The 26918-nt window shown below is 61.0% G+C and overlaps 3 protein-coding genes across 12 annotated transcripts; 1 reads left to right on the top strand and 2 right to left on the bottom strand.

Annotated features, from left to right (window-relative positions):
• Positions 1-68: 68 nt before the first annotated feature.
• On the bottom strand, positions 69-11306 carry CDHR2 (cadherin related family member 2). 2 transcript variants are annotated; one of them, XM_053956616.1, is made up of 33 exons: positions 11140-11306; positions 9869-9934; positions 9346-9404; positions 8914-8979; positions 8684-8823; positions 8426-8479; positions 8136-8225; positions 7456-7545; positions 7039-7161; positions 6818-6961; positions 6615-6690; positions 6312-6418; positions 6002-6232; positions 5759-5914; positions 5366-5533; positions 5036-5097; positions 4712-4952; positions 4375-4611; positions 4028-4097; positions 3326-3940; positions 3011-3082; positions 2688-2737; positions 2423-2574; positions 2125-2227; positions 1957-2045; positions 1683-1757; positions 1496-1573; positions 1356-1416; positions 1124-1248; positions 841-954; positions 653-730; positions 489-549; positions 69-276 (listed from the first exon to the last, which is right to left on the bottom strand). In XM_053956616.1, exons 1-33 carry the CDS (start codon positions 11268-11270, stop codon positions 157-159), a joined length of 4104 nt encoding a protein of 1367 aa, XP_053812591.1. In that variant the 5' UTR covers positions 11271-11306; the 3' UTR covers positions 69-156. The 2 variants fall into 2 exon arrangements, with proteins under 2 accessions (XP_053812591.1, XP_053812592.1); XM_053956617.1 differs by having other exon boundaries at positions 11135-11220.
• On the bottom strand, positions 11270-21594 carry LOC128795870 (basic proline-rich protein-like). The gene is made up of 4 exons (XM_053956951.1): positions 21515-21594; positions 20678-21416; positions 12619-12807; positions 11270-12256 (listed from the first exon to the last, which is right to left on the bottom strand). Exons 1-4 carry the CDS (start codon positions 21592-21594, stop codon positions 11270-11272), a joined length of 1995 nt encoding a protein of 664 aa, XP_053812926.1.
• On the top strand, positions 11407-26918 carry RNF44 (ring finger protein 44). 9 transcript variants are annotated; one of them, XM_053956563.1, is made up of 11 exons: positions 11407-11556; positions 23286-23466; positions 23852-24068; positions 24576-24743; positions 24917-25093; positions 25278-25439; positions 25517-25641; positions 25808-25895; positions 26036-26157; positions 26248-26347; positions 26554-26918. In XM_053956563.1, the coding sequence occupies exons 2-11, from the start codon at positions 23360-23362 to the stop codon at positions 26614-26616; spliced, it is 1329 nt and encodes a 442-aa protein (XP_053812538.1). In that variant the 5' UTR covers positions 11407-11556; positions 23286-23359; the 3' UTR covers positions 26617-26918. The 9 variants fall into 9 exon arrangements, with proteins under 9 accessions (XP_053812538.1, XP_053812540.1, XP_053812537.1 ...); XM_053956564.1 differs by lacking the exon at positions 11407-11556 and adding an exon at positions 12124-12173; XM_053956557.1 differs by lacking the exon at positions 11407-11556 and adding an exon at positions 12185-12267.

Here is a 26918-nt window from a genome sequence, read left to right as displayed (position 1 = left end):
TGACGCCAAGCTGACTGAGCCCCTCAGGCAGTTGGGCTGATGACCACAGGACACTGTGACCCCCGTGGAACAGTTTTATTGCCAGACACTGAACATATCAACACTGAAGCAGCTGCCTGAGTCCTGCTCTGGCCCCGCTGCACCCTGTGAGCCCGCTCACAAGTCCGTGGTGGTGAAGGTAGTGTTGAGGTATGCTGTTTTGGTGGGCTCCTTCAGGTTCAGGGCAGCCACCAGCACCTCCTTGTCCGTGGGGTCTGTTGGCTGCATTTTGAGCTGCTGCAGGAGGAAAGTGTGGTCAGGAGGGATGGGGACAGAGATGTAGGGAAGGGACACTCGTCCTTCCCAGGAGCTGAGGGCTGTTGAGGGATGCAGAGTAAAGGACACAAGGGGTCCGTGAGGCCCTGGGGACCACAGCAGAGAGAAGAAGATGCAGGGTGCTCTGTCAGGACTCCCAGCTGCCAAGCACTGGCAGCTCTTTGCACACTTACCTCAACCTCAAAGTTGTCATCTGCTGGTGCATTTACTGTATTTTCATCCAGGGAATTAGTGCTGTGGAGAATGGAGGGTGGGAGGTAAAAAAGGACCCAGGCACTGGAGAAGTGAGGCATGAGGTGACAGCCTGTGGCCTTTGGGACCTCCCCATAGAGCTCACCTGGTCACAGAGATGGAGTCCTCGTGGAAGCCCAGGTCGTGAGAGGGATCCAGTGGGTGGTTCAGCATGGGGTTGGCCCTGGTCAGGGATGGGTGGCAGGTAAGTGCTGCCCCTTGGGGCACTGCAGCCCCTGGATGTGGGGACAAACCTGCTCTCTCCCCACCTGCTGCAGGGAGCCCCCCACTCACCCTTCAGCGTTGTACTGGTTGGTCCCAGGGATGCCAGCTCCCTGCTGTGCTGTTGCAGGGTTGAATGTTGTGGCCGCCTTCAGAGCCTTCATGGCACTCAGCTTCCTCTTGTAGCTGCAAAGCCCAGGGGTGGGGTGGGTGAGAGGGGCAGGGGGGAGCTGGGCTGTGGGATGGGGTGGGCAGAAGCGGGTTGGAGGATAGGGATGGGTCTGGGGGTGCTGGTGAGGATGGGGGCAGTGGGGGGTGGTAGATGGGGGGCAGGGGGGTGCGGGCAGTGAAATACCTCCTGGTGGTGAGTACCAAAACCAGGGTCATGATGAGTATGAAGATGAGCAGGAATGCTGCCAGTCCTGCGATAATGCCAATCAGCTCCACCTCCTTGGTGGGCTTTGTCACCTCCCCGGGGCCCTGGCACAGAGCAGGGGTGAGGGCACAGTTCCAGCCAGTGGAACCCCCCAGCCAGCCCCAAAGGGGTTGTTAGCCTCTCCCCATGCCCTTTGCCTGGCCCCACTCACAATGACAGCCAGGCCCAGTTTCACCAGCTCAGCCAAGCCCACCGGATCGGACTGTATGAGTCTGCCAAGGAAAGAGGAGGTGTGAGCAGCTGGGCTGGTTCCAGCACGTGGCAGTGATTGTGCACAACCCCAGCACTCACATGCTCAGGTCATTGACATCCAGGGCAGTGCCATTGCTGTACACGAAGTAGGCCTCCATCACTGACTTGGCATCCACGCTGCAGAATCACAGAGATGGGGGGAGTGTGGTGCTGGGGCGCAGGGCATGATGCCCCGCCCCACGGTGACACCCCTGATGCCACCACCATGTCCCCCACCACCACTCACTGGGTGTCACGGGTGTCCTCTATGCTTCGGATGGCCACCACGTAGACTGCTGCCTTGGTCACGGTGGTCAGGGCCCTAGGAACAAGAGAGAGGGGGGAAGCTGGGCTGGACATCCTGCTGCTCTGCTCATGGGCACAGGAAGCAGATGGACCTCCTGAAGCCCTCTCCTCTGGTGGGGACCTGTCTGGCCCACCCCGTTCACAGTCCATGAAGCTGAGAGACACACTTGGTGGGTCCAGCCGTGCACCCCCAGCCCCGGCCCAGCACCCCTTACAATTTAATATTTTCGGAGTTACTCTGGACTTCTTCCACCGTTGTCACGAACTGGAGCCGAACGCGGTAGCTCTGATCCACCGTGAAGATCTGTGTGGGGGGACCAGGGGTGAGCGGAGCTGGGCCGGGCGTGTGGTGTCCTGGGCCGGGGGTTGGGGGTGACACTCACACTCAGCACGGTCTGTGCTCTGTGCACCGGTTCCTCACCATCCTCAGCCTCCACCGTCACCTTGTACTGCCCCTTCAGTGATTCATCAAGGTTGCTGGCCACTCTGTGAGGACAGGGACATCAAGTGATCCCACTGCACCGCACAGGATGTCCCCTGCCATCCCTCAGGCTCCATGCTCCCTCCATCCCCAGGCAGGACTCCAGAAAGGTTTTGTCCCCTTTCCAGCCCGTGCTGGCCCTGCAACAGGCAGGAGCTGAGCTGCATTCCTCCCACCCCGACCCAGACCCATGGCCTCACCGGATACTCCCGATGTAGGCGCCCTTGTCAGGTGTTGTGGACACCCCGAAGAGGTTCTCGAAGGGCCGACTGACCCCGTTGTCCTCCACAAGCACCACACTGACAATGGAGAAGGTGATGGTTCCCCCCAGCCCTGAGTCAGCATCTGTGGCCTGCAGGGATAGGCATGGCAGGAGCATGGGTGGGAATGGCCCTGGCCTGTCCATGGTGGGGACAAGTGAACAAGGCTCCACGGACTGACAGATACAGGTAGGCAGCTCCTCACCTTCACAGTAGCCACTTGCAGTTCCACAGGAGAGATTTCGGGGACAACCACTGCCAGGAACAGACAGATGGATGGTGCAGTCATGCTGGTGAGCAGCCAGACTCGCTGCAGACCCCACGCCCTCACAGCCCCAGGGTTCCAAGCACCCACTGCTGCCCTTGGCCCCATAGCCTTCATGGAAAGCACTGAGTAACCCCAGCCTGGCCCCCGCACTGCTCAGCTCTGCCCCGGGCTTGGGGAAGATCCTTGCTGCTGGTGAATGTGGCAGGGCATGTGTGGGTGCAGCGAGGAGCCCACATGATGTGCCAACCCCAGCTGCTCACCAAAAGTCTCTGAGATGGCCTCGAAGACTGGCACGTTGTCATTCACATCAATAATGATGATCCTCAGGGTTTCTGCAAATGTCCCAAAAGCAGAGCTCTGATCACCAACAGAGCAGCCCTGCAGCACCATCCTCTGCTTCCTGTGGGAGCTCTGTCCTCCCAAAAGGTCAAAAGAACTGGGGACACCTTCCCTCTGTAGCCAAACCACCCAGCTCCCGCCCCGCTGCCCACAGCTTCTCGTGGGAGGTGGGAGAGGCAGGTCCCAGCACCTGCCATGCCCGGTGGTGGTGGAAGGAGTGGGCAGTGGGGCCATACCGTTCTGGCTGTAGCGGTTGCCTTTCTCAGTGTACAGGTCCTCCACCCTCAGCGTGAGCAGGACCCTGTCACACACCTCGTAGTCGATGTCCGAGCTGTTCACCAGCACTGAGCCATTGGGTGCCAGCACGAACCAGTCCCAGCACACGTCCTCAGCACTGCTGTCCCCCTTGAAGCAGGCGACTGCCAGCTCCTCGAAGACCAGCGAGTGGTTGGTGTCAGGGTCGAAGGCATTCAGCGTGTGGATCAGACCCTGCTGCGTCCCGTTCTCAGCCACCGACGCGTCCTGCAGTGAGCCTGGCAGGATGGTGGGGGACTCATCATTGACATCGAGGATGTGGACTATCACTGTGACATTGGCCTTGTCCCCTGCGTTGTCTGCAGCCGTGTTCTCTGCCAGTACTGTCAGGGTGAAGAACTTCTGCTGCAGCGTGTCATAGTCCAGGGACGTCTCAGGGTCTACGGACAGCTGCCCACTGTAGTTCCCCGGCCCCAGGCGGGTTGAGCGGATTAAGAAGTTGCTGGAGCCACTGCCTCTCTCAAGTCGGAATGAAATGCGGGAATTGATCTCTGTCCGGTCGGCATCTGTGGCCTTCACCTCACCCACAAAGGACCCTGCAGGTGGAGACAGACACTGAGTGGGCAGTGGGCACTGACTCAGGGCCACTGCTGGTCCCACAAACCTGGCCATGCAACTTCTACCTGGAGAGTCTTCAAAGACTGAGAACTCATAGGACTGGTTAAGGAACACGGGAATGTTGTCATTCAGGTCCTGCAGAAGACAAAGCCCATGGCTGTAGCCCTTCCAGGAAAAAGGATTCTCCACAGCCAGCTGGGGACAGGAGTGTGGGCACCTGCCTGCCCACAGGCAGGAGCTACACAAGCCCTCTCCTGCCTCCCTGCATCAACTATTCACTCTGCCCCCACAGAAAGCCTGGAGACACGCACCTCTGCCACAGCCAGGGATTCCACAGCCCCGCCCGGCCCATCCATCCCAGTTCCAAGCCCCAGCCTGCCCCAGCATGTCCCTGCTTGTGCCCAGGGCTCACCCCCACGGTGATGGTGACGTTCACCGTGGTGTTCAGCGGTGGCTTGCCGTGGTCATACACCATCACTGTCACCACCATCTGTCCACGCTCATCTTCCAAGGCTTCGCGGTCCAGTGGCTCCTTGCTGTGCATCTCACCTGTGTCTCCGTTGATGGTAAAGTTGTCGCTGAACAGTCCTGGCAAGATCATGAAGCCCAATTTGCTGTTGAGGCTGTCAGGCTCGTCATTGTCGATGGCCTGAAAAGGTCAGCATTTGGAACAGGGCTGCCGGGCACCTTGGGGACAGTCCCTCCCCTCTGACAGCCCTGTCAAGCCCCCCACCTCTGTTGGTACATACCTGGATCTGTGTACTAACGTTCTGCCCCTCTTCCACCGAGATGAAGTAGGAGCCAATGACGACGGGCACCATGTCATTGGCATCCAGCACGGTGATCTCCAGCACGGTAGTGCCCACCAGGTTGCCCCCATCCTTGGCCTGGAGGTTGGCATAGTAGATGGAGCGAGTCTCCCGGTCCAGCAAGCTCCCGTTGTGCACCAGCAGTGCCCCGGTTGTGGCGTTCACCGTGAAGATGTTACGGCTGTGGCATACACAGAGCCTTCAGGCCTGGAGCCCACTCTCCAGGATGATGCCCTGCTTGTGGCTGGCTCTGTCCTTACGTACATGGTCTCCGGGAGCAGCTGGTAGGTGATCTGGCCCAGGACACCGCTGTCTGGATCATAGGCCTAAAAGACAGAAGGAACCATCTGGTTAATTTGTTTCAGCCCTCAGAGCAGTGATGAGTCTGGAGCAGTGGCTGTTGGCAGTGAACACCCCAAAAATGTGGCCCTCATAGGCAAGGGGTCCCACCCTTGAGTACCCACTAGCCCTGACTCCTTCCTCTGTGTATGGAGCGATCAGCGCCCTCAGCACAAGCTGAATTAGAAGTGCTAGGTGTGCCCAGTGCACTGCTTGGGGATATTAGGTGTGCCCACTCCCTGCTCAGTGCCTGACCGTGATGTTTGGGGAGATGACGGTGCCATCGGGGCTGTTCTCCATCACACTCAGGGTGTAGGTGCTCTGGGGGAACTCAGGGATGTGGTCGTTGCTGTCGATGAGGTCAATGGTCACGGTGGCTGTGGAGCAGCAGTCTGTAGGGTTCCCCGTGTCATTAGCAATGACCTGCAGGATTGAAAAGGGACCGTGTCTCACACGAGTCCCTAAACATTAGAGAGACCTGTCACACTCCAGCCCAGTTCCTCTGCACCAAACAAACTGCCAGGGCAGAGCCCTGCTCTGCTTTAGCTCCTGAACTCTGCAAGCCAAGGGCCGTGTCCCCACTGTGCCCCAATGGATGCAGGGAGCAGGAACTGCCTCCACAGAGCAGGCCAGCCCTACAAGTCCCACCTGCACCACCATGACATGGCTTATCTCGTAGTCCACTAAGGATGAGTTTTGCACCAGGATCTGGACTTCCCCTGCACCCACAATCGTTGTGGGGAACACAGTGAAGGCGTTGGCATTCGGACCCTGCAGGCTCAGCTCAAAATTGCTGTTGATGCCCTGCCAGGGAGGGACAAGAGCAAGGGTGAGTGGTGCAGCGAGGACAGACACAGGCACCACAACCCAGATCCATGGACAGGCTCCTACCTTGTCTGGGTCATAGGCAACAATGTTGAGGTTGGACACAGGCAGTCTGGTGGAGGAGTGCTCTATGATGTTGCCCGTGAAGTGGTTCTGAGCACTGGCGGAGAAGTTGCAGCTGGACAGGGAGCAGTTGTAGAACTGGGGCTTGTTGTCATTGACATCAGTCACCAAGACTGTCACCAGGGTGCTGGTCTGGGCCACCTTGCCGTGGATATCCAGGTGCTCCTCACGTGCCTGGGGAGGGGGAGAGAGCAGGTTGGAGGGGCCCAGGGAGAGGAAGAGGATGGGGTTCCCCTTGCTATCTCCTACGCACCGTGACTTCCAGCAGCACTTCCTCACTTGGCAGCTGCTCACGGTCCAGGGGCTCACTCACAGTGATGGTGCCCGTTGTATTATTGATAACAAAAGGAACACTGGCATCTAGGACAAGGGGACAGCAGGAGCCAGAGGTAGCCACTGGGAAAGGCAGGCCTGGCCCTCTCTCTGCCAGCAGGTCAGGCTAGCAGAGCCTGGTTGCCCAGAACCAGTTTCCAGGGTACCCCTTGCTGCCTGAGCACCCCTCCTGCTCATCCCACTGTGTCATCCCCTTCCTGACCCATTCTGCCCCATCACTCACTGGTGATGATGTAGGAGATTTTATCATTCACCCCTGTGTCTTGGTCCATGGCGGTGACAGTCAGCACAATGGTGCCCTGTGGGGACATGGCCATCAGGGAAGGACCTATGACATCTCCAGCTGCCCACAGACCTGGTGGCCCAGACACCTGAGGGGCAGGGACAGGGGCAGGGACACGACACTGGGGCAGGCAGGCTCCTGACCAGGTCGCAATTCTCAGGCACAGAGCCCGAGTAGGGCTCATTGAGGAACCGTGGGTCCAGGTTGGGCATGTCCTTAATGGTCAGGGACAGGTAAGTAAAGCTCTTCTGGATGGTCCAATTGTTGTGCAGCAATCCCCCGCCATCCTGAGGAGCAGAGCACCTGTCAGTCACACAGCCCCCTTCCCTGGCAGCCCTGCAGCCCCAGCCTGGATGGGCCCCACCTGGGCGAGGATCTTGATCTGGTAGAAAGTGTTCTTGGCATAGTCCAGGGAACCATTGAGCACCACACTCCCATTGGTCAGGATGTAGAAGAGCTGGAGATTGTTCGTGTTGTCTGGGATCACCTGAGCAGGGGACATCAGCCTGTGTCACCAAGGCAGGGAGCAGAGGTGTCCCAGCAGAGATGGGGGCTCTGTCCCCATCCTTCTGCCAGGCTTGATCCATGGGGACCCCCAACCACCTGGCTCATCCCTGGCCTGAAACTGTTCCGCACCTTGCACCCATTGCCCAAAACCTCCCTGCACCCCCAGAGATATGGGTCTGCCCTGGCCGTGTCCCCCAGCACCTCAGCACCACAGGGGTGGCCCAGGGGTGGGTTTGGGTATGGTGTGACCCACTCCACAGTGCTCTGTGCTCACCTCCTCGATGCCGTAGCTGACTTTGGAGGCGTTCCCGGTGTCACTGTCGTTGGCAAACACGGTGTAGATGATGCTGTGCACGCTCGTGTTCTGGCCACACAGGGGGGTGGTGGTGGAAGAGCAGGGGGGTGATGCTGGGCCTGGAGCCTGCCAGCCCTGCCCTGGCATGTTCTGGCCCTGCAGGGCTGCAGGCACTGCCCAGTGTCAGGGACACACAGGCACGAGCTGCTGCCCTTGCTCAGGCCGGGCAGAGGCTGGACCCCCTCGCTACCCTCCCTGGGGTCCCTTGGGAGCAGAGGCTACATCCCAGCCCTGGAGTTGCTGGATGGGGGTCGGACTCAGCCCCATGCCCCATCTACACCTTGATCCAATGTCACGGGCTGACAGGTAGCTTGGGCACACCCTGAACTCATTGCAAGGGCAGAGTCCCAGTCACATTCCAGCGTCTCAGGGTGACACAGAGGCTCCCAGCGGGAATTGCCCTGGTGACAGAGTGCTCCCAGGTGCTGGCTGCACCATGGACAACCCCACGCCCAGGCACACTGTCACCACACACCCAGGTGTGGGGTCACACTGTTCCCAGCCTGTTGTTGTCCCACTCCTGGCACACCCATGCCACAGGAGCCACCCAGCACCCCTGCCCTGCTGCCCGTGGGGGCTGGGAGGTCCCAGAAAGGTACCTCAGCGATGATGGCATGATATGGCAGGAATTGGAAGACTGGGGCGTTGTCATTGCGGTCCTCCACGATGATGGTGATTTTTTTGGAGACCTACCAAGTGTCAGAGAGGGCACAAGGATGGGTGTGTGGAAGACGGTGGCCAGCAGAGCTGGATGCAGTTCTGGCATCCCATGCCCACCCTGGCTAGCCAGCCAGCATCACCCACCTGCTTCCAACTGCCTTCCCACTGAGCCTTGTCCATGGGGGCTCCTTTCCCCCTGCAGCCACCCAGCCCCTGCCCCAGCACTCACCTCATTATTTACACCATCCGACACTCTGGCGATGATGGTGAGCCTGGCCTGGAGCTGCGGGGACACAAGGCAGGACTTGGTCAGGGCCAATGTGAAGCTCAATCCTTGGATGGCTGAGCCCCAACCTCTGTGAGGACAACTTGCCCTGCAGGAGCTGGGTTCTGGGGCCAGGGAGTGACCCACAGGCTCTGCCCTCCATCCCCATACCCCCAGACTCCCACTCAGGCAGGGACATCTGACCCCATCCTCTGCCCTCACCTCACGGTCCAGGGAGTTCCTCAGTGTCACTCTGCCTGATTTGGAGTCAACAGAGAAGTAGTAGGCGTCTGTCCCTCCGATTTGGTAGGTGAGAGGGTCGTTGTCAAGGTCATAAGCCTCCAGCTGGAAAGCAAACTGGCCTGGGGGCACAGGCAGAGTCAGCCCCTGCCTGAGCACCCCCCAGTGACTCCTCTGACACCCCAGGCCCTTCTCGAGACCGCCCTACTCACCCAGCTCCAGGTCCTCAGGCACGTAGAAGATGGTCACGTTGATGATGGGGACTGTGTTTCCTGAAACTACAGGGAAGAGGAGCCAAGCACCATCCCTGTGCTGGGCTCTGCTGGCAGACCCACGCCTGGCAGCACCTCCTCAGTTCCAGCCCCAGCTCCCAGCTGTGGTTTGGGTCTCCACGGCAGGCAGGGGAACCCCCAGCCCTCTCACCCTTGTGCTCATCCCACACCTCCAGACCACGCTTCTCTTCCAGCTGCAGCCCCCACGCTTTCCCCACTGTCCAGCCCTGGCCTGCCCTGGATCTCCAGTGGGGCAGGCAGCTGTTTTGGGGTTGCAGCTTCCCTCAGGGAATGGAGAAAGAGTATTGGGGGTTGAAAGCAGCTCCAGCACCTCCCACCCGCCCATGCCAGATCTCCAAGAGGAGTCCTTACCTGCTGCCAGGAGGAAGGGGAGCAGCACCAAAGAGCGCCATGCCATCCTGCCAGGATGCCTGTGGGCACACACCAGGGAACAAGCACTTGAGAGACTGAGGCCTGCCCCCCAGATCCCTCCTGGGGAGCAGCCACCCGGGCAGGAGAGGTGCTGCTGGGGACAGTCCCCTCTGCTGAGCTGGGCTGGCGAGCAAACACCAGGCTCCACGCTGCACTCCTGGGCATGGGCTCCCTGAGGACGTGGCATGCAATGACAGGGTTGACCTCCAGGTTCAGGAGACTTTAGGTGTGCCTGGGGGACCCCAGGAGCCTGTCCTGGGCATGGCTGGAGGCTCCACTGCTTGTGCCCAACAGGGCCTCTCCAAGCAGTGCTTGGAGTCCAAGAGTAACCCATGGTATGACCACGGTGTCTTCCTCCTTGTGCCAGGGTCTGTGGGCAGCTCCACAGCTGACAGGCACCCCCACCTCCCCTCCATGCAGCAAGGTGCCCGTGGGGGCCGGGATAGGGGCTGGCATCCCTTACCTGTGGCTGTGTCCCTGGGGATGCTGCCTCTGCACTCGCATCTTGACACGGCCAGACCTTTGCCTCCTGCAGTAAACATGTTCATCAATCATTAACTGCAATTAAGGGATGAGAAATCCCTCTCCCGTCTTCCGTATTCCTTGTTCTCATCCCACAGCTCCCACGCAGCTCAGCTCCAGGCTCACTCCCCAAAACCAAGTCCCCAGGTGTCCATACTGGGTGCTGTCCCTCAGGATTCAGCCACCCCAACCTGCATCCATGGGACCCCAGCTCCCAGAAGGGGTGCGGAGCCTTCAGGGAGGCAGAGGGATCCCAAACCCCCAAAGGAGACCAAAGGGGGGGGTTAGGGAAATGCCCTGCATCCCCTGGGCTGGGGACACTGGGGTCCTACCAGGACAGGGGGTGGGCACCAACCTTGTGGTGTGGCCACTGGGGTGGGTGCCTGGGGCCCTCTGCACCCCCTGCCACCCACTCCCCTCCCCAGGAGCTTGGCTCAGCCTCCCTGACCTACTTCAGACCCGCTAGGGACAAGGGTGGATTGTCCAGCTCTGCTCAGGCAGAAAAGGGCTGGGAGGTGGCGGTGGGGGGGCATGGCAGCCTGCTGGACCCCCGCATCCATGGCCTTATTCCCTGAGGAACCCACAGGGCCTGGATACTGGAGAAACTCTGGAGTCTTCCCAGACACTCAGCCTGCTCTGAGGTTCCCATCTCACCCTACACCCAGAGAACCCCCAGAGAAGGGGCTACAGGGCACAGACTGTGACCACCCCTTAGCAAACCTCTCCTGAGCTGGTCCAGGACCACCCCAGCTCCTGCAAAAGCTACTCCAGGACATCCTCACAGACACCCCGTGAGCTGCCTGGGGTTACCCTCAGAGTCCCCCAGGGCTACCCCGGGGTGCCTCCCCTGAGGTTCCTGGGACTGGTGCTGGACACTGTTCTGCAAACTGCTCCTTGCTGTCCTGGGGCACTTCCACACCTCCCAGGGCTGTCCTGAGACATCCACAACTTCCTGAAAGGAGGTTGTAGCCTGGTGGGAGTCGACCTCTTCCCCCTAGCAACCGGTGAAGGTTTAGGTTGGACACCAGGAAGAATTTCTTCACGGAAAGGTTTGCCAGGCATTGGAATGGGCTGCCCAGGGAGGTGCTGGTCACCGTCCCTGGAGATGTTTAAGGAAAGACTGGATGTGGCACTTAGTGCCATGGTCTAGTTGGCATGGTGGTGTTGGGTCATAGTTTGGGCCGCATGATCTCAGATCTTTTCCAACCTAACTGATTCCGTGATTCTCTAATTCCTGTGATCTCCCCCAGCTCAGTCCCGGCGGTGCTCGCTGCGCTGCCACTCGGAGCATTACGGCCGAAGAGCTCCGCCGTGCAGTTTAGCGGCGCCGTTCTTGGGCTCATTACGGCAGGAGGCGGCGGGCGCGCCCATCGGCGCGGCGCGGGGGGGGGGGGGAGGCGGTGCTGCGCGGGGAGGGGGGGCAGCGCGGCGCGGCCGGTTCCATCGGCGGGCGGGCGCGGGGGCGCCATGAGGCGGGGCTGAGGCCGGAGCGGGAGCGGCACCGGGACTGGCACCGGCACCGGGACGGACACGGAGCCCGGCGGGCCCGGCCGCCGCGCCATGCGAGCGGGCTGAGGGGCGGGCAGCGCCGGGGCACGGCACCGAGCGCCGGGGGCGCGCCTCCCGAAGGTACGGGGCGCGGCGGCGGCCGCAGGCCCGGGCTGTGCGGGGCAGGGCCGGGGCACCAGGGGGAGGCGGCGGGCAGGGCCCGGGGCTGGGGGAATGGGGAGGGCAGCCTCGGGGCAGCGGGACGGGGAGGGCGGCGGGCAGGGCCCAGAGCGATGGGGCGGATGCAGGGCTGCGGGGCCCGGTGCGGCGGGCGGAGGAGCGAGCGCGGCCCGGTGCGGCGGGGCGGCCGGGCCCGGCCGGGCCCGGTGCGCGGAGGGGGCGGATGGCCGGCGCGGGCGGAGGTGGCGGCTGCCGGGGCATTGGGGCTCGGGGAAGCGGCCGCAAAGCGCAGCCAGGCCCGGTGCAGCCGCAGGGCGGTGGGAGGAGCCCCCGCTGCTGGGGGAGCCCCGCGGGGACAGGGGGGCAGCGGGGAGGGAGCCGGAGCGCTGCTGCCCATGGGGGCTCTCCGAGCCTGCCCCGGCCGGAGCCCCTTGGGGTCTCCCGCGACCCCGGCCGGGTGGGAGTCAGGGGCTTCTGCTGAGCCTGGTTGTTTGGCTTCAGTCAGGGGCTTCTGACTGGCTGTGTCCTCGTCCCACTTGGCACCTCGCGGTGTCCCGTTCGCCGTTTCCCCGGATCCGGTAAACTGTGCCAGCTCGGGGCAAGCTCCGGCGTGGGATAAGGGACGGGAGGGGGAGTGGTGAAACTCTTCGGAAAGTTGTCCCTGGAGAGGAGGTAGGAAACAAATGAGGCCGAGGTGACGGGGTGGGGGTAGTGGCACCGGGGGTGGTGGCAGTGGTACAAGCCGTGCCGCCGGCCCGGCAGGATCTGTGCTGGCAGCGTGGGCTGTGTGTCCCACGGTGGACGTGTGGGACCACGTTGCAGGCAGCTGGGATGCTCTCCCGGGCAGGAGTTGAGCTCTGTGGCTAGGTAGGTGCTGTTCCTCCATCTGGGGACAACCCCTCTTCCCAGGAGCGTGGCTCTGTTTTGTGCTGGTACCTTGTCCACCAGCTCTGCACCGGCCCCCGTGCTCCAGCACAACTGGCTGTGTGTGCCTGCCGCTCCAGACATCATCCCTGCGCTTGCCTTCTCGCCGTCCTGTGCCAGTGCCTTGCTCTGTCCCTCTATCACCTGCGCCCATGTCGGCTCTGATGCCCCAGGACCTCGAGGCCCCCCTCGAGGTGGGGTTTTGTGCCCCGGGGAGATGCGCAGGGCAGAGCCCGGCGGGGCAGGTGGGTCCCCGGGGCCAGGCAGGAGCCCCGGGAGGAGGAGCAGCTGTCGGAGGAGAGCCGGCTGCGTCTGATGTCACTGCGGTGCATGGTGGGTAATTATGCACGTTGCAATGAAAATAATAAGGCCGGCTCCATAGTGGTGTCTAAAAATACTGCTAATGCGGAGTGCCTGCTGGGCGCCTTTGTTTGTCACCTTTGGGTGTCTGCTCTGGGGCTGGCTGGGTGGAGCAGTGGGTTAGGTTTAGCAGATGAAATGTGGCCCCTCCATCCCCCCCCCACAATGGGACATGGTGACACGGTTCCAGTGGAGACAGGGCAGGTGTTGGCATGGGAGGTGAGGCAGGAGGCACCTGTGTGTGTTTGGGAGGTTCCAGTGCTACCTCCGTGCACAGAGCCATGCAAGGAGTCTCGGTGGGATAGCAAGGCTTTGTTCCCCTAGCCTAGCTTGGAGCTAGGCATTCTCCAAGTGGTGGAGAGAAATCTGTCCTGATATCCCCTGGCAAGTTCCAGCTGGTTCGAGTACAGATCAGGATTTGGGCCCTGGTGGTGTGGTCTGTCCATTACTGGCATTGTGTGGCCAGGGCAGAGCTCACTGGAGCTGGGGCTGCCACCATGGTGTGTCCTGGTACTGACGGGACTCAGACTGTGGCAACTTGCTGCGCTCTGGCTGTGCAAAGCTGGGAGGGAGGAAGGGATATGCCCCTGGAACAGAGGGAAATCATGTGATAGGTGCTGGGGGGCACCTGGGTGCTGGCCAAGGGCTGCCCAGCACTCTGATGTCCACTCCGTGGGTTCTGCCTAGATGCTCTCGGTGCAGCTCTGGCTGCTGCTGTAGTCCCTCCATCTGCTGCCAGGCACTGGAAGCTCCTGCTGCCGTGGAGGGAGAGGCTTGCAGGGGTGGCAAGAGCCATCTGGCTGGCAGGCTGGCAGGGGGAAGGTGTTGTGTGGCAGGGCAGCAGCAGAGGGCTGGGGAGGGCGGGAAACACTGAGCCCGTGTGCCTGGGTCTCAATGACGAGTCTCTTCCGCATTGTGTGCAGGGAGGTCAGAGAGGTGGCGGCTGCTCTTGGTTCCCAGCTGGTGCTTGTGGTGGGCTCTAACTCCAGCTGTCAGCTGTGGGAGCTGAGCCTTGTCCCTCTTCACTGTGGAGCAAACAGGGAGATGTCACCCTGCTGGCTTGCTGGGCTGCTTTGCCTTTAGGGTCATGGCTGCGTTCTTGGGGCCCTTCACTGGAGAGGGAGTGTCGCTGCTGCCTCTGTTCTTGCCAGGTGCACACTCTGACCTCTGAAGCCACGCATAGCAGTGGTGTTCCCCTGAGCAGTGAAACACACTGTCCCTACCTGCTGGGCTGTGTGGCTCCCTTTGGTGAGTGAGGAACAAGGAATGGGGTAGGAGACTTTGCAAATCCCATTGATCCACACCATGGAAGCTGTGTGTTTACATCTGCCTGTCCAGGACCAGGGCCCTGTGAGGGGAATTGATCAAGCTGTAAAACCTAGAGCCAGCTAATGAAATAGGGACTATAGATTTTTATTTTAAATGGAAGAGAGTTTAGGAGAGATTTAATTATCCTTGGTTTATGGACCTGTTAGAGGAATGAAATAACAGCTGGCAGGTAAGGGCTGGGTTTTAGCTCACAGCACTTTTCTCCCAGGTTGTCTGCAGAACTGCTCAAGTCCTGCCACCCAGGGTAGAGTGGGGAATGATGTAAAGTCACTTGGAGCAGAGTTAGACGGGGTGAAGTCCTGCTTATCCTGCTGGGTGTCCCTGCTTCCTGCTGGGCGTACGTGTTCTGAAGTAGCAGAGGGGCTGGCCCTGGGCAATTGGGGCTGGTGTAAGAACAGCCGTCCTTGGTCCCTGGGGCTTGGTGTGGGCTGGTCCTTGTGCTAGTGGACAGCAGAGAGTTCAGGAGCCCTGTACTCACTGGGCTGTCTCCCTCTAGGTGTCATTTTCCTGGGGCTGTGGGCACTGAGCTGTCACTGACGCTCATGTACCTGCGCAGTGTGTGGAGTTTGTAAAGGAGAGCTGCAGAGCGCTGGGATTTGCTGGGCTCAGCTGCGTGTTGGACACAAGCTGTAACGCTGTCACTACAGCCACTCCTCCTGTGTGCATCCACTCCACTGTCACGTGAGGCCGGCCGCGGGGCACGGCTCGGGAGGTGGTGGTGGCAGGCGGCACGGCGCTGGTTTTCAGCAGAAAAGCCTGGCTTCTGGATGCTTTTGGGGTTTTCACCTCTTTATTGAGGAGCTGGGGCACAACATTTTCCCATGATCCCTTGTCTCCCTGCTTGGATCAGTCTGGAGAAACATGGTTTATCACCTGCTGTGTGTGGGTAATTAGTTGGCCAAGGGGTTTGTGTACCCACCTTGCAGGCACAGCCTGTAGGGTGCCAGTCTGATGTGTCCAGAGGCTGCTAAAACATCCAAGGAAGCTGCTGGTGTTGGGGAGCTCTCCCAGAGCCCTCTGACATTGATGCAGGAACTTGGGAGAGGCAAGCCTTGAGCCCCGCGGTCATGGAGCTCCATGAGGATGTTGTGTGGCTGCCTGAGACAGGTCAGTTCCAGAGGGGAGCGGTGTGGATCTGTGCTGTCGGCTCACAAGGGTGTTGGGAGAAGCCAGCCTTGGCTGGCTGCTGACTGAGAGCCTGCTGACTCTGTGGGCAGCAGAGCTGCACCATGGTGCTTATCCTTTCCTCCACCCTTGCACCTGCAAATCCTCAGTGTTTCAGGGCAGGAGCTGTTTCCTGGAGGGCACAAGCAGACCATGGGTCCCATGTCCAGTGTGGCATATATGGGTTTTCTGGAGTGGGGTGGTTTGGGAGGGCTCCACACTTTGCTCTGTGCATGGCAGAGGATGAGGTTGAGCAGTGTCCCCAACAAGCAGTGCTCGTTGCAGGCCTTGGGAATATTATTTTCCAGCTGCAGTCTGGTCCCTGGAGACCTGCTCTCACTGGCTTCAGAACTGTAGTTCTGGGTCTTCCTTGGCTACCCTGGAAAGCAGGATGAGGGTTTTTAGTTCAACCGTGCAGAGCAGAGGACTGGCCTGCAATGTGTTAGGAGCTGCTTTCTCTCAGCCTGTGAGAGCCTGTGTCTTGGTGATCCAGGCCTCTGGCATCCCTCGCTGTTGCCCCTGGGAAGGGAGGGCCCATGTTCTGGTCCTTCTTCCCCCAGGCCTGGCAGTGCTGAGGCACGGTCCCCTCTGGCAGGTTGTCTTTTCCCTGCCGTGCTGGTGGAGCTCCCTAGCTGCGTTTGCATTTTGAGTGTCTTAGTTGGTTTTCTCTCCATGCCTGTGCTTTGGGAAACTGGTGAACAATAAAAATCTGCCGTTGAGAGCTGTAGCAGAGGTCAGGCAGCTCCTGTGCCCCAGGCTGCTCTCTTGTCACCACAGTTGCGCTTTGTGCGCGGGGGCTGTCAGCTTGAAAGTCATGTTTTTGCTCTTAAAACCAACCTCAGGCACTGGTGTGGGGTTCTCTGAGTGATGTACAGGGACATATTGCAGCAAATCTCCTTTGCACTTAGGGTAGTGGTCACTTCCTGTTTTGGTGCATCTTGTATGCAGCCTCTTGGCAAATTTTTAATCAAGGACAAAGGAGGGTAAATGGTTGCTGAAAATCATGAGTTTCTTTGAGCTCCTCTCTGAAAATGATCGTTGCAGGTTGTTGGTGTCCCTGCAGGCTTCTTAAAATGCAAAACAAACCACCCAGCCCAACTTCCTGACTGTCACTAGCGCTTTCAAGAGACGCTTCGTTTTGCTGAGTGGTAACGAAACTGCTCTTTGACATCCACCAGCTCCTGGCTCTGCCTGTATCCCTTTGCAGGAGCTGCTCTGACTGAGCGCAGTGGAGAGCAGTGGGGAAGGTGTCTAGAGCCTGGCCCCTCCTGCCCTCGGCCACTCACTTGGCACATGCCATTAACACTGTCTACAGCATGTAGACAGCAGGCTGGACTCAGAGAGATGCTTGTGGAGAGGTGACAGATGAGCTAGGGACTTCAGGGATGCTGTGTGGAGAAGGGAAAGATGAGTGATCCCTCCTCCCTGTGCTGGCTCTGTCCCAGGAGAGACTGGGTCTGGTTTAGGAAAGGGCTTTCTGAAATGTGAACTAAAAGTGAAGGGCAGAGGAGTATAGAATCCTGAAGAGCAGTGTCTCATAGTAGGAAGGAAAGGAAGGACCAGGGAGGCTAGCCAGGCAGCAGGTTGGGGATGGACATAGTGGCATTTGCTCTTTTCCTCCCACCTATGTGTAACTGAGCTGTTGAAAGTGGCTGCTGCAAGATGCCTGGGCAGACAGAGGTGTGTGTAGTTCAGCATGCTTCTGTTCAGGGGAGAAGAGGCCACCCAGGAGAGAGGAGGACACAGCCCATTCCTTGATGCTGCTGAACTACAGAGGTGGCCAAGCTGGATCCAGTTGCTGCACCTGCAGCCTTCTGGTCATGCTATTCAGGTCGTGCTGGTGTTTCTAGGGCAAATAAAGGAAGGTGGAGATCTCTGCAGATTATTTACCCTGTCCTAAGGAAAGGATGGCTTGTTGCAAGCTTACTGTTTATCTGTGTTCACTTGGCTTTGAACTTGCCGGATGGTGTCACTTGGGGTAGGTGTCAGGTGTGGATGCTGCCTCTGAGGTCTTGGCTTGCTACAGGCTCTGGCTCTTGGGGAAGAAGGTGCTGCTAGTTCTCCCTCTGCAGTGCAGCTCAGCCATGCTATTAGACATCAGAGAATCCACGTGGGAGAGATCGACAGGAAACTGGGCGTTATCAGTTCCGCTGCCTGTGCAGCTACTCGCTCCTCATGTCAGCATCCTCCACGTGTGTATGGCTGGAGGCGTTTGATGGGAGTGCTGTCAGCCCGGGGGTGGGAGTGGGTGGCGTGTGATCACGGCGGAGGCGTCCTGCCTCCACTGCCAGTGAACTCAGTTCCACCGGGTGTGTGGAGCAGGGAGGGAGCTCCTTGCTCCCCCATCTCCACTGTGAAGAAGCACTTCACCCTGCTGATGCTGGGGTGTCCCATGTCCTCTGGTGTTCGTGTTGGGCCTTGGATAGGGTAGGGACACTCCTGCTGCTCCTCCTTCCCTGCAGTCTGAGAGCTTCTGTGTTTTTGGTGCCAGTTTCTTCACGCTTTTTTCCTAGGCTCTGGGGAGAAAAGAGTAGGATCTTGGGCCTCTTTCTCTCCCTGGACTTGTGTGAGAGGCCCAGGAGAATGTGGAGGTGAAGCATTGGCACGCTGAGTGTTGAGGAGAGCACAGGGCAGACCAAGCCTTCAGTGGGAGATGTGCTCTCACCACTGGATCACCCTGGCTAATCCTGTATCAGACCTGACCTATATATGGGGCAAGGGAGGTGGCATGTCTGTGGCAGCAGATGGTCTCTTAAAGAGCCTGGGCTCAGGGAGACTTCGTCCTGCTGGCCCCTGGCTATCCTTAAGGAAAAGATGGGCCACCTGTCGGCTGTAGAGCATCCAGGTTCAGCCTGAGCAGCCCCTGCACGTAGAGAGCTATCTAAAGCTTACGGGCTGTCCCAGGCGTGTCACAAGTTTCTGTGGCTGGACTGGGATCCCTTGTCCTGGCCCAGAAGCATTGACCAGCCTTACCAGCCTTGCTGTAGCATCTTTTGGGCCCCTCACATGGCTTTTCAGGCAGAGCTCTGTACTTGGAGCAGTGTGATGTTGGAGTCTGTGTGCATGGCTGTGTCCCTGAGACAGTGTGGGCAGAGCTGTTTCCACACACACACATCTAATCCTGCGGCTGGATGTGTGGTGCCCCGTCCTCACTGGGCACAGCCATGTGCAGTGTGGCTGATCCAGCCTGGCTGGGCAGGGAGCGTGAGCAGCGTGTGAGCTGCGTTCCATCGATGGCTTCTCCTGATGCCGTCCTGAGGACATCAATAGCTGCTGCCTACGGGGAAGCTGGTGATGCTGGAGCGGGTCTGGAGGGAGTGTCTGCACAGATATCCACCATCTGTGGCCTCTGCCTGCTGCCGGTGCTCTGCCCAGGATCAGACCGTGTCCTGGCAATCCTGTGAAGGCGCAGTGCTACCTCTGCCTACAAACAATGGCAAGGTCAAAGGACAGAGTGCTGTTTTCCTTCGCTTCCCTGTAGTCCCCAGCTCCTGAAGCAAAGAGGTTGTAGTGGAACAGACCTGGAGGGTGGTTGTTCAGGTTTGGGCTGATTCAATGCTTTGGCTCTTCCTGCTGGAGTTCTTGCTTGAGTGCGTGGCTCTGACACCATCATAGGTCTGCCTTGCTGTGCTGCCTTCCTGTCCTGTCTGTCCCCTACCATGGGGACAGAAGCAGTTGGCCGTGGTGCTACAGAGGTAGAGGGATCTTGCCCCAGAATGCTGTATGTCCCGGAGGATCCTTGAGCCTGGTGTAGTTCCTCCTGCACGCCTGGATTCGGGGTGAAGAGGTGAGAGCCTTGAGAGGGCCCTGAAGGGACCTGGGCACAGGGCTGAAATCTGGCAAAGCTGAATCCGACTGCTCATCGCAACAGTGAGCTACTGAATTGTTAAATCGTCAGTCTGAGGTTTTCTTTGAAAGGGGTGATGCTACAAATTAATTAGCTCCCTTTTGGTTGTTAGCACTTTAAAGCCCAGCTGTCAGGGGAGGGCTGGTTTATAGGCATTACATCAGGGCTGCCGGCTGGCTCGCTCGCCTACCTGGGAATTTCTAAGTGTGCGTTGTAACCGGGGGAAATTTGGCTCTGATGCAGCATCTGGCGCTCAGTGAAGCTGCTGCGATGTGCTGTTCTGAGCACGGGGATTTGACTGGTGCCTGAGCGGTGCTGCTGGGGCACACGGGGAGCCCGTGGCTCGGCCTCTTGGTGTGCAACTCCCGGGGAGCCGGTGGCTCTGCCTCTCGGCATCCAGCTCTCAGCGTTAGCCACCAGCCGGGTGACTCGTTAGCCACCAGCCGGGTGACTCGCTCAGGTGAGCTGCAGGTGTGCAGGAGATGGGCCGAGGAGTTCCTGCTTCTTGCTTAATTAATGTGAGAGAATAGGAGGCTTTTCTGAAGCAAAAGGGGCTTTTCTGGTGCGTAAAAGTTTGAACTGGCTACAGATGCCCTGGGAGAGCTGTCGGTGCGGGCAAAGGGTTCGATGTCCTAAGCGGGAGGGGAGTAGCTCCTCCGTGCTCCCGTCGGAGCGCGGAAGGTGGTGGGGAGCTGAGCCCCTGCTTCCCCGCCCGCGGGTTTTTCTGTCCACCAGCACAGAAGCACGGCGACTTCCGGGCACACGGGACTGCCGTCCCCGCGGCCCAGCGGGCCCACGGAGCTGCCAGCCCGGCGAGCAGGGGCCCGGGAGTGATGCGGGGACACAGCCGCAGGTACGGTGCCACCAGCCTTAAGGCCTGTCCCAGCGGGGCGAGGTGGCCGGTAGCGTCAGCAGGCCGCTTGAGAGGGGCAGTGGATGCCCGGTGCCCTCGGTTCTGGGCCCACCTCGGCGGTTCGGGACGGGGGTCGCTGCCCCGCGTGGCGGCCCCGCGCTCCAAGATGGCTGCGGACCGTGACACGCCTGGTCACGTGGGACGCGCGCGCGCCGCGCCGCCCCCCCCCCCCCCCGGTGCCCCCGGCCGCCCCCCTCTGTCCCCCCCCCGCGGCAGCCGCGCGCGCCCCCGGTGCCCCCGAGCGCTGTGACTCGGTCCGGTGCGTCCCGCCGGTTCTTAAAGGGACAGGCACCCCCCCGCGCACCCCGGCCCGCCGCGGCCGCCCCGCGCCGCGGAAAACAAAGAGGCACCGGAAACAGCGGCGGCGGGGAGGGGGCCGGCCCGGCGGGAGGCGGGCGGGAGGGAGGGAGGGGAGGGCCGGCGGCGGGCCGGCGGGGGGGGGGCAGGCCCGGGCCCGGCGTCGGCGAACAAAGAGCGGCGGGAGGGAGGGGGCGGGGGCGCCGCAGCGGCACCGGAGCGGCGGCCCAGGCTATCGGTGCAGGTACGTGCGGGCCGGGGGGGGCGGGAGCGGGGCGGGGGCGGGGGCCGGCCCCCGGACCCCCGACAGCACCTGCCCCGGGCGGCGGCGGCGGGGTCCGGCGGCCGCCTTTGTTATTGCTTTTGTTTGGCGCCGAGCACATGGCCCCGGAGCGGCCGCTCTTAAAGCCACAGATCCGCACCGGCACCGGCAGAGCTCCGCGGCGGGGGGCGCGGGCTGGGGTGCGCTCCCGGCTGCCGGTGGCCGCGGTGCCTCCCCGGGGTGCTGCACGGTGGGGCGCTCCGTCGGTGCGCTCCGGGTTGTGCTGCTCGCCCCGCCGTGCGCCGCCGTCCCGGACACCGAGGGTCGGCTTTGGGTCGGGTCTGGGGGTGGGGTTGGGAGTCGGGGTCGTCCTTCCGAAGGGGCTGCCGGTGCGGCGGAGCCAGCGGTGACCCCGCTCCCGGGGGAGCTGGCGGCGTCCGCCTGGGAACGGCGGGGAAGGGGCTACGGGAGAGCTCGGGGTGCCGGGACAGAGCCGGAGGTGGGTGGCAGCGGGGTGGCAGGACCCCCAGGGCGGGCGGCTCCGCCGGCAGCCCCGGAACCCGGCTGTGCCCGAGCAGATGGCACCGGGCGTGAGCGCTGGCGCGCTGCTAACTTTGTTCTCGGCGGGGCTCGGGAGCCGCCTCCCCCCGCCCTTCCGAGGGGCTGCGGGACCGTGATCTCCTTCGTTTCGGAGCTGCGGTGGCCTCCGCGGGGTCACGGTCACCCTGCTCGGTCACCCTGCTCGGAGTGGCCACTGGCTTCCAGCCACGGGTGCGGAGGGAGCCGGGTGTGCCCGCTTGGGACAGGAGGGTGGGTACCTTACGGGTGCAGCTTGTGGCAGAACGAGGGCCTGGCCAGCACTGTTCTCCAAGTCAGGGGTGCCGTCCTGCCTCGGGATGCCATCCTGGGGTTCCGGGAGCGCAGGCAGCCCTCTGCTCTGGAGGTCCCAGGAACAGGCGAGCCCCTGTATGGCTTCAGTGTTCCTCTGCGGACATGCTGCCCATCCCCAAGCCCATTGCTGTGGTGCCTGGTCTGGAAGGTGCCCGCTGGATCACACAGGGCCTTGGCACCACGTGTGCTCCAAGAGTGAGGATGTGGACCTGGAAGCAGTAACACCTCAGGGAGGCTTCTTTAGAGTGGGGCTAAAGCTGTATTGTTGCTGCATTCTGGCTCCCAGCCCACTTAGGGGCATATTGCAGCCGGGCAGAGCTTCAAGGTGGGCAGAATAAACTCCCTGTGGAAGGAACCTCCTGGTCAGGCACACCCCCTTCCCTGGTGACAGTCACAGGCCGGTTCTGGGAGGGCTCAGCCTGTGGCTTTTGCTTTTCTTCTTCCTTTTTTCTACCAAAACAAAGAGAGAAATTTGCTTTCAGCTTCCACAGTAGTGTGGAAATGAAGATGAGGTTAATAAGAGACTTGTGTGTGGCACTGAACTTGTCCCAGTGGTTGTTGATAGCCATTACCCAAAAGTGACATTGCAGCTTCTCCCTGCTGGGCTGAGATCCCCCTGTTGAGCAGCATTCCCTTGACTCCAGGTCCCCGGAGTGTCTTTCCTGTCCCTGGTGTGTCTTTGCCATGGGCACTGAGGAGGAGGTGGAGCTGAAGAAGCTGCTTTGGGGGGGACCTCACCAGCCTGCAGTGAGCTGGATTTAGGGGCGTGTGGGCTGCGGTGCCAAGGCCATGGCTGCTGCCTGATGCTGTGGAGGCCGAAGGAAGCTGGGCAATGGAAGGGTACCCAGGGAGGATCTTGGAAACACATGGAGGCAAGGAAGGCTGTTTTGGGACCTGGGAAAGCAGAGCCTGGGGAAGCCCAGCCCCAAATGCAGATGTCTCCTCTGTGCAGTGTCAGGGTTCATTGGGGCTGAGGGGTTGAGCTGTGTCCTGGGAGCTCTGGTGCAGGAACACCAGTCAGGCTGGGTGTAGGAGGGGAGATGGGGCAGGGCCAGGGCAGTGTTCCCACTGTCCCACTGCCTTGGGGAGCATCTGGGAGAGCAGAGCTGCCTCCCTGGCTTCAGCACAGCCCATGCTTGTCCCCTACTCAGTAGGGATGTGTGGCTGTGCTCTGTTTGCAGCAGGGAGTTGACAGAGAAGGGCCATGAGCCCTGCTGCCACCACCAGCCCCTGTGCTGGTCTCTGGGGTAGCAGTGTCACTCCAGAGTAGGATGTGCAGGAGCTCAGTAACAAAGAGCACCCCCCAGAGCAGCATCAAGGATCTGCTGGAAACTCTCCAATGCCATGCTCAGGCTCCCTGTTGGCCGGTGAGCAGGCTGGGATGCTGCCACAGCCACAGGGCTCTTCATCACTTTCTTTCCTCTGTGCCAAAAATAAGTGCAAAAATAAGTCTTTCTCTCTCTTTGTGTTGTGCATGGGAGGTGACTCTGGCCGTGAAGGGGAGGAACAGTAACAAGGCAGTTGGGGACAGGCTCTTCCTAGCCCCTCTCAGGGCCATATCCAGGCTCAGGAGATGGGGTGGGTGCAGCTCAAGGCGGAGGAGCAGGATGAGCTCCAGCTATGAGCATCACCATCCTTGTGAGGATGGAGCAGCAGCCTGAGCGGTGGCGGGACAGTGCCATGACCCGCTGTCCCTCTTGCAGAATTCAAGGTGCTGGTGTCTTGCCCTGCCTGGAGCCTGAGGTCCCGTGTGCCCATCCGCCTCCCGACGTCACCAATGCGACCATGGGAACTGGCAGTGAATAGGCGGCCGCCCTCTGCCCCTTTTGCCCAGCGCCGTTTCTCGGGGGGACCCTGCAGCAGCCCCGACCACCTCCGGCGAAGGTACGGGCTGCAGGGTGGTGCGGAGCCCCGTCCCCTGTGGCACACGGGGTTGTGGGGCCGGTTCTCTGGTTCTGCTGGGGCAAGGCACCGGCTCCCAGTGGGGCTTGGGGGGCATTGATAGGGAAGCACATCCACCTGGCCCAGATGAGGGGTCCCTGGGGAACAGGGGTCCTTTTTATGCTGCGGACACCGAGAGGGCACTTGAAGGGTGAGCAGAGAAGCTGGTTCTGGAGCTGTCCAGCCTGATGTGGCCTGGCACAATGCCCTAAGCATCTCACTCCGGGCTGGCACTGATCCTCCTGTAGCCATCCTGCCTGGGGCTGTGGTGCCCCTCTGGCCTGGGGGGTCACTCGTGCTCTGTTTCTCTTCTGCGGTGGCCCCACAGCCCCTCTGCCAGGCGTCAGTGGGGACGACGCGATCGACCTCTGGCAACCCTGCTGGGCCAGGATGAGCCCCAGGTGCACCCTGCCTTCCCCCAGCAGCCGCACATCCCTGTAGATGAGCCCCGCGCCTACGCTCTTCCCAGCACGCCGCCACGAATGCTTCACCCAGCCTCTCACCCACCCCACCAGAACCCATTCATGGTGGATCTGCATGACCAGGTAGGTGCTGCAGCCCCAACCCCGCTCCTAAGTGTGATCCTGTGGTGTTCCTCGGGCTGTTGTCTGGAGTGGTGACATGTCCTTGGGTCCCCTCTGGCCACTTGCTGCTGGGATCACCCAGCCCTGAGCCTGCTGGTGCTCTGGTTCTCCGAGATTTAAATCTTAGGTTCCCTCTGCCTTCTGGGTATGTCCAGGGTGGTCCCTCCTCCCAGGGGCTAGGGACAGTCCCCTTGTAGGGTTGTTCATGTGACAACTGTTATCATAATCCATGGTAATGGTGATGTGTTGGAGGCTGTGTCAGCCTGTCTGTGTGGAGGAAAGAATGGCTCAAAACTCCCTCAAGTTGAGCCCTCACTCAGCCCGTCCCTCTGGCCACACCAGCAGGATGGGCATGCCAGGTGTTTTGTCCCAGTGCTGAGTGCCCAGCGTCCTGCTGTGACCCTGTCAGGAGAGGGACAGCTCAGATAGGGCTGTACCCTGACTGTGCCCTCGGCACCTTGTCCTTAGGTGCACCAGGGACCTGTCCCTCTCTCCTACACGGTTACCACCGTAACGACGCAAGGCTTCCCCATCCACGCTGGCCAGCACATCCCTGGGTGCAGCACCCAGCAGCTCCCAGCATGCTCAGTGATGTTCAGCGGACAGCACTACCCGCTCTGCTGCCTCCCACCCCCGGTGAGTCACAGCAGGGGACGCCTGGGGACAGCCTGGGCTGTGAGTGCCCAGAGGTTGTGTGGGTACCCAAGCCCACTGTAGTGAAAATTTCTGGGAGCACAGGGTCCTTTGGAGGCCCTGGGGAGGGGGCAGGGGTGTCTGACCCTTCTTTTTCTCTCCATCTCTCCCCACAGCTGATTCAGGCATGTGCCATGCAACAACTTCCCGTCTCCTACCAGACATTCCCCCCCATCATCTCCAGCGACCATTACATCCTGCACCCACCCCCGCCGCCGGTGCCCCCCCACCAGCCGCCCCACATGGCCCCCCTGGGGCAGTTTGTACCTCTCCAAGCCCAGCATCCACGTATGGTGAGTTGGGGTGGAGGGACAGACTGGGGACGTGATGCACCCACCACCCTGGGGTCTTGTCCTTCTGCAACCCTGCGGGTCTAAGCTGGGGGTGGTGGGCAGGGTGCTCAGGGTGCCTCTGTCTTCATAGCATTGGGGAGGTGTAATTTGGGACGCTTCTCCCAGCCTGACTCTTTCCCCACAGCCTCTGCAGAGGATAGACAATGACGTGGACCTGCGAGGGGAGCAGCACCCCATCGCAGGCTTCACATACCCTCCGTCTCACCACGCTCCCACGCTGTCGCCCTCCATGCCGCTGCATTACCTCCCCCACGATCCGCTGCACCAAGAACTGCCATTTGGCGTGGTGAGTCCCCATCCTGGGGAGGGGTTGGGAACACTGTGGGGCTGGCACAACTCTGAGTGCCCCATGTCTCCCTGCAGCCATACCCCCATATGATGCCCCGGCGGCTGAACACCCAGCGGTACCGGCTGCAACAGGCGCTGCCCCCACCGCCACCCCCTCCACCGCCTCCTCCCTACTATCCGAGCTTCCTGCCCTATTTCCTGTGAGTACTGGTGGGGATATTCCAGGATGAGTAGTGGAGGGGTGGCACTGGGGATGGGGGCCACAGTGGCACTGTGTTGGCACAGGGGGCTGCACCCCCTGGGGGGTTCCAGGGTGGACGTTGGGATTTACGGCCCCATGCTGACTGCCCTGTCCTTCCCCCCCAGTTCTATGCTTCCTGTGTCGCCAACAGCCGTGGGGCCCACGATCAGCTTAGACCTGGACGTGGATGATGTGGAGATGGAGAATTATGAGGTGCGTCTGCTTGGCTTCCTCATGGTGATGGGATGGGAGAGCTGGGGGTTTGCTGATTGCTCTGCTGGGAGGGGGGAGCCTGGAGGGATGCTGTGCCAGGACAGGAGATGAGCTGAGCCGGCCTCTGCATCTCCCTCCAGGCACTGCTGAACTTGGCCGAGCGGCTGGGGGAGGCCAAGCCACGGGGACTCACCAAAGCAGACATCGAGCACCTCCCGTCCTACCGCTTCAACCCTGAGAGCCACCAGTCTGAGCAAACCCTGTGAGTGAGCTCGGGGTGCACATGGGGGGCCTGACGGGGGTCGGGGGCCGTGGCTGGCAGTGGGGCTGTACTGATGGCTGCTTCCCCCAGGTGCGTTGTGTGCTTCAGCGACTTTGAGGCCCGGCAGCTTCTCCGCGTCCTGCCCTGCAACCACGAGTTCCACGCCAAGTGTGTCGACAAATGGTTAAAGGTACTGCCTGTGCCCGCTCTGGGGAGTGGGGTGGCTTCTTGGGATGCTGTGGGTATAGGGTGCTGCCTTTTGGGTGGCCTCAGTGCCCTGCACGCACTGGGAGCTGGGGCCGAGCACTGTGCAGGGCTGGATAAGGCACTCCTGGGATGTGGTTCCAGCCTTGCCAGTGACGCTGCTCACTTGCCCCCGTCTCTTGTTGCCCACAGGCAAACCGCACGTGCCCGATCTGCCGGGCAGACGCGTCGGAGGTGCAGCGGGAGGCGGACTGAGGCTGGCGGGCGCTGTGCCGCACAATTCGCTAGAGGACAAGGACGCCGGGCTGGGGCGGGGGCTGCTGCCCGCTGCTAGGGCCTGACCCTGCGCTTACCCCCCCTCCCCAAAGCCTCTCCTCGGATGTGGTGAGCATTGAGCAGTCTGGGCTCCCGGCCAGCCCTCCTCCTCCCCGCCGGGGCACGGACTCAGCCGGACGCCTGCCCGCTGCGCTCCCAGGGCCCCGAATCGTGTTGTGCTGGAGGCGGGAGGTGCGTGGCCATGCCCTCTGCGCTCCAAAGACGCTGTTGTTGCTCCATCA

The sequence above is a fragment of the Vidua chalybeata genome, chromosome 15 (genome assembly GCF_026979565.1).
Source record: "Vidua chalybeata isolate OUT-0048 chromosome 15, bVidCha1 merged haplotype, whole genome shotgun sequence".
NCBI classification, from domain to species: domain Eukaryota; kingdom Metazoa; phylum Chordata; class Aves; order Passeriformes; family Viduidae; genus Vidua; species Vidua chalybeata.
This window is presented reverse-complemented; position numbering and strand designations above follow the sequence as displayed.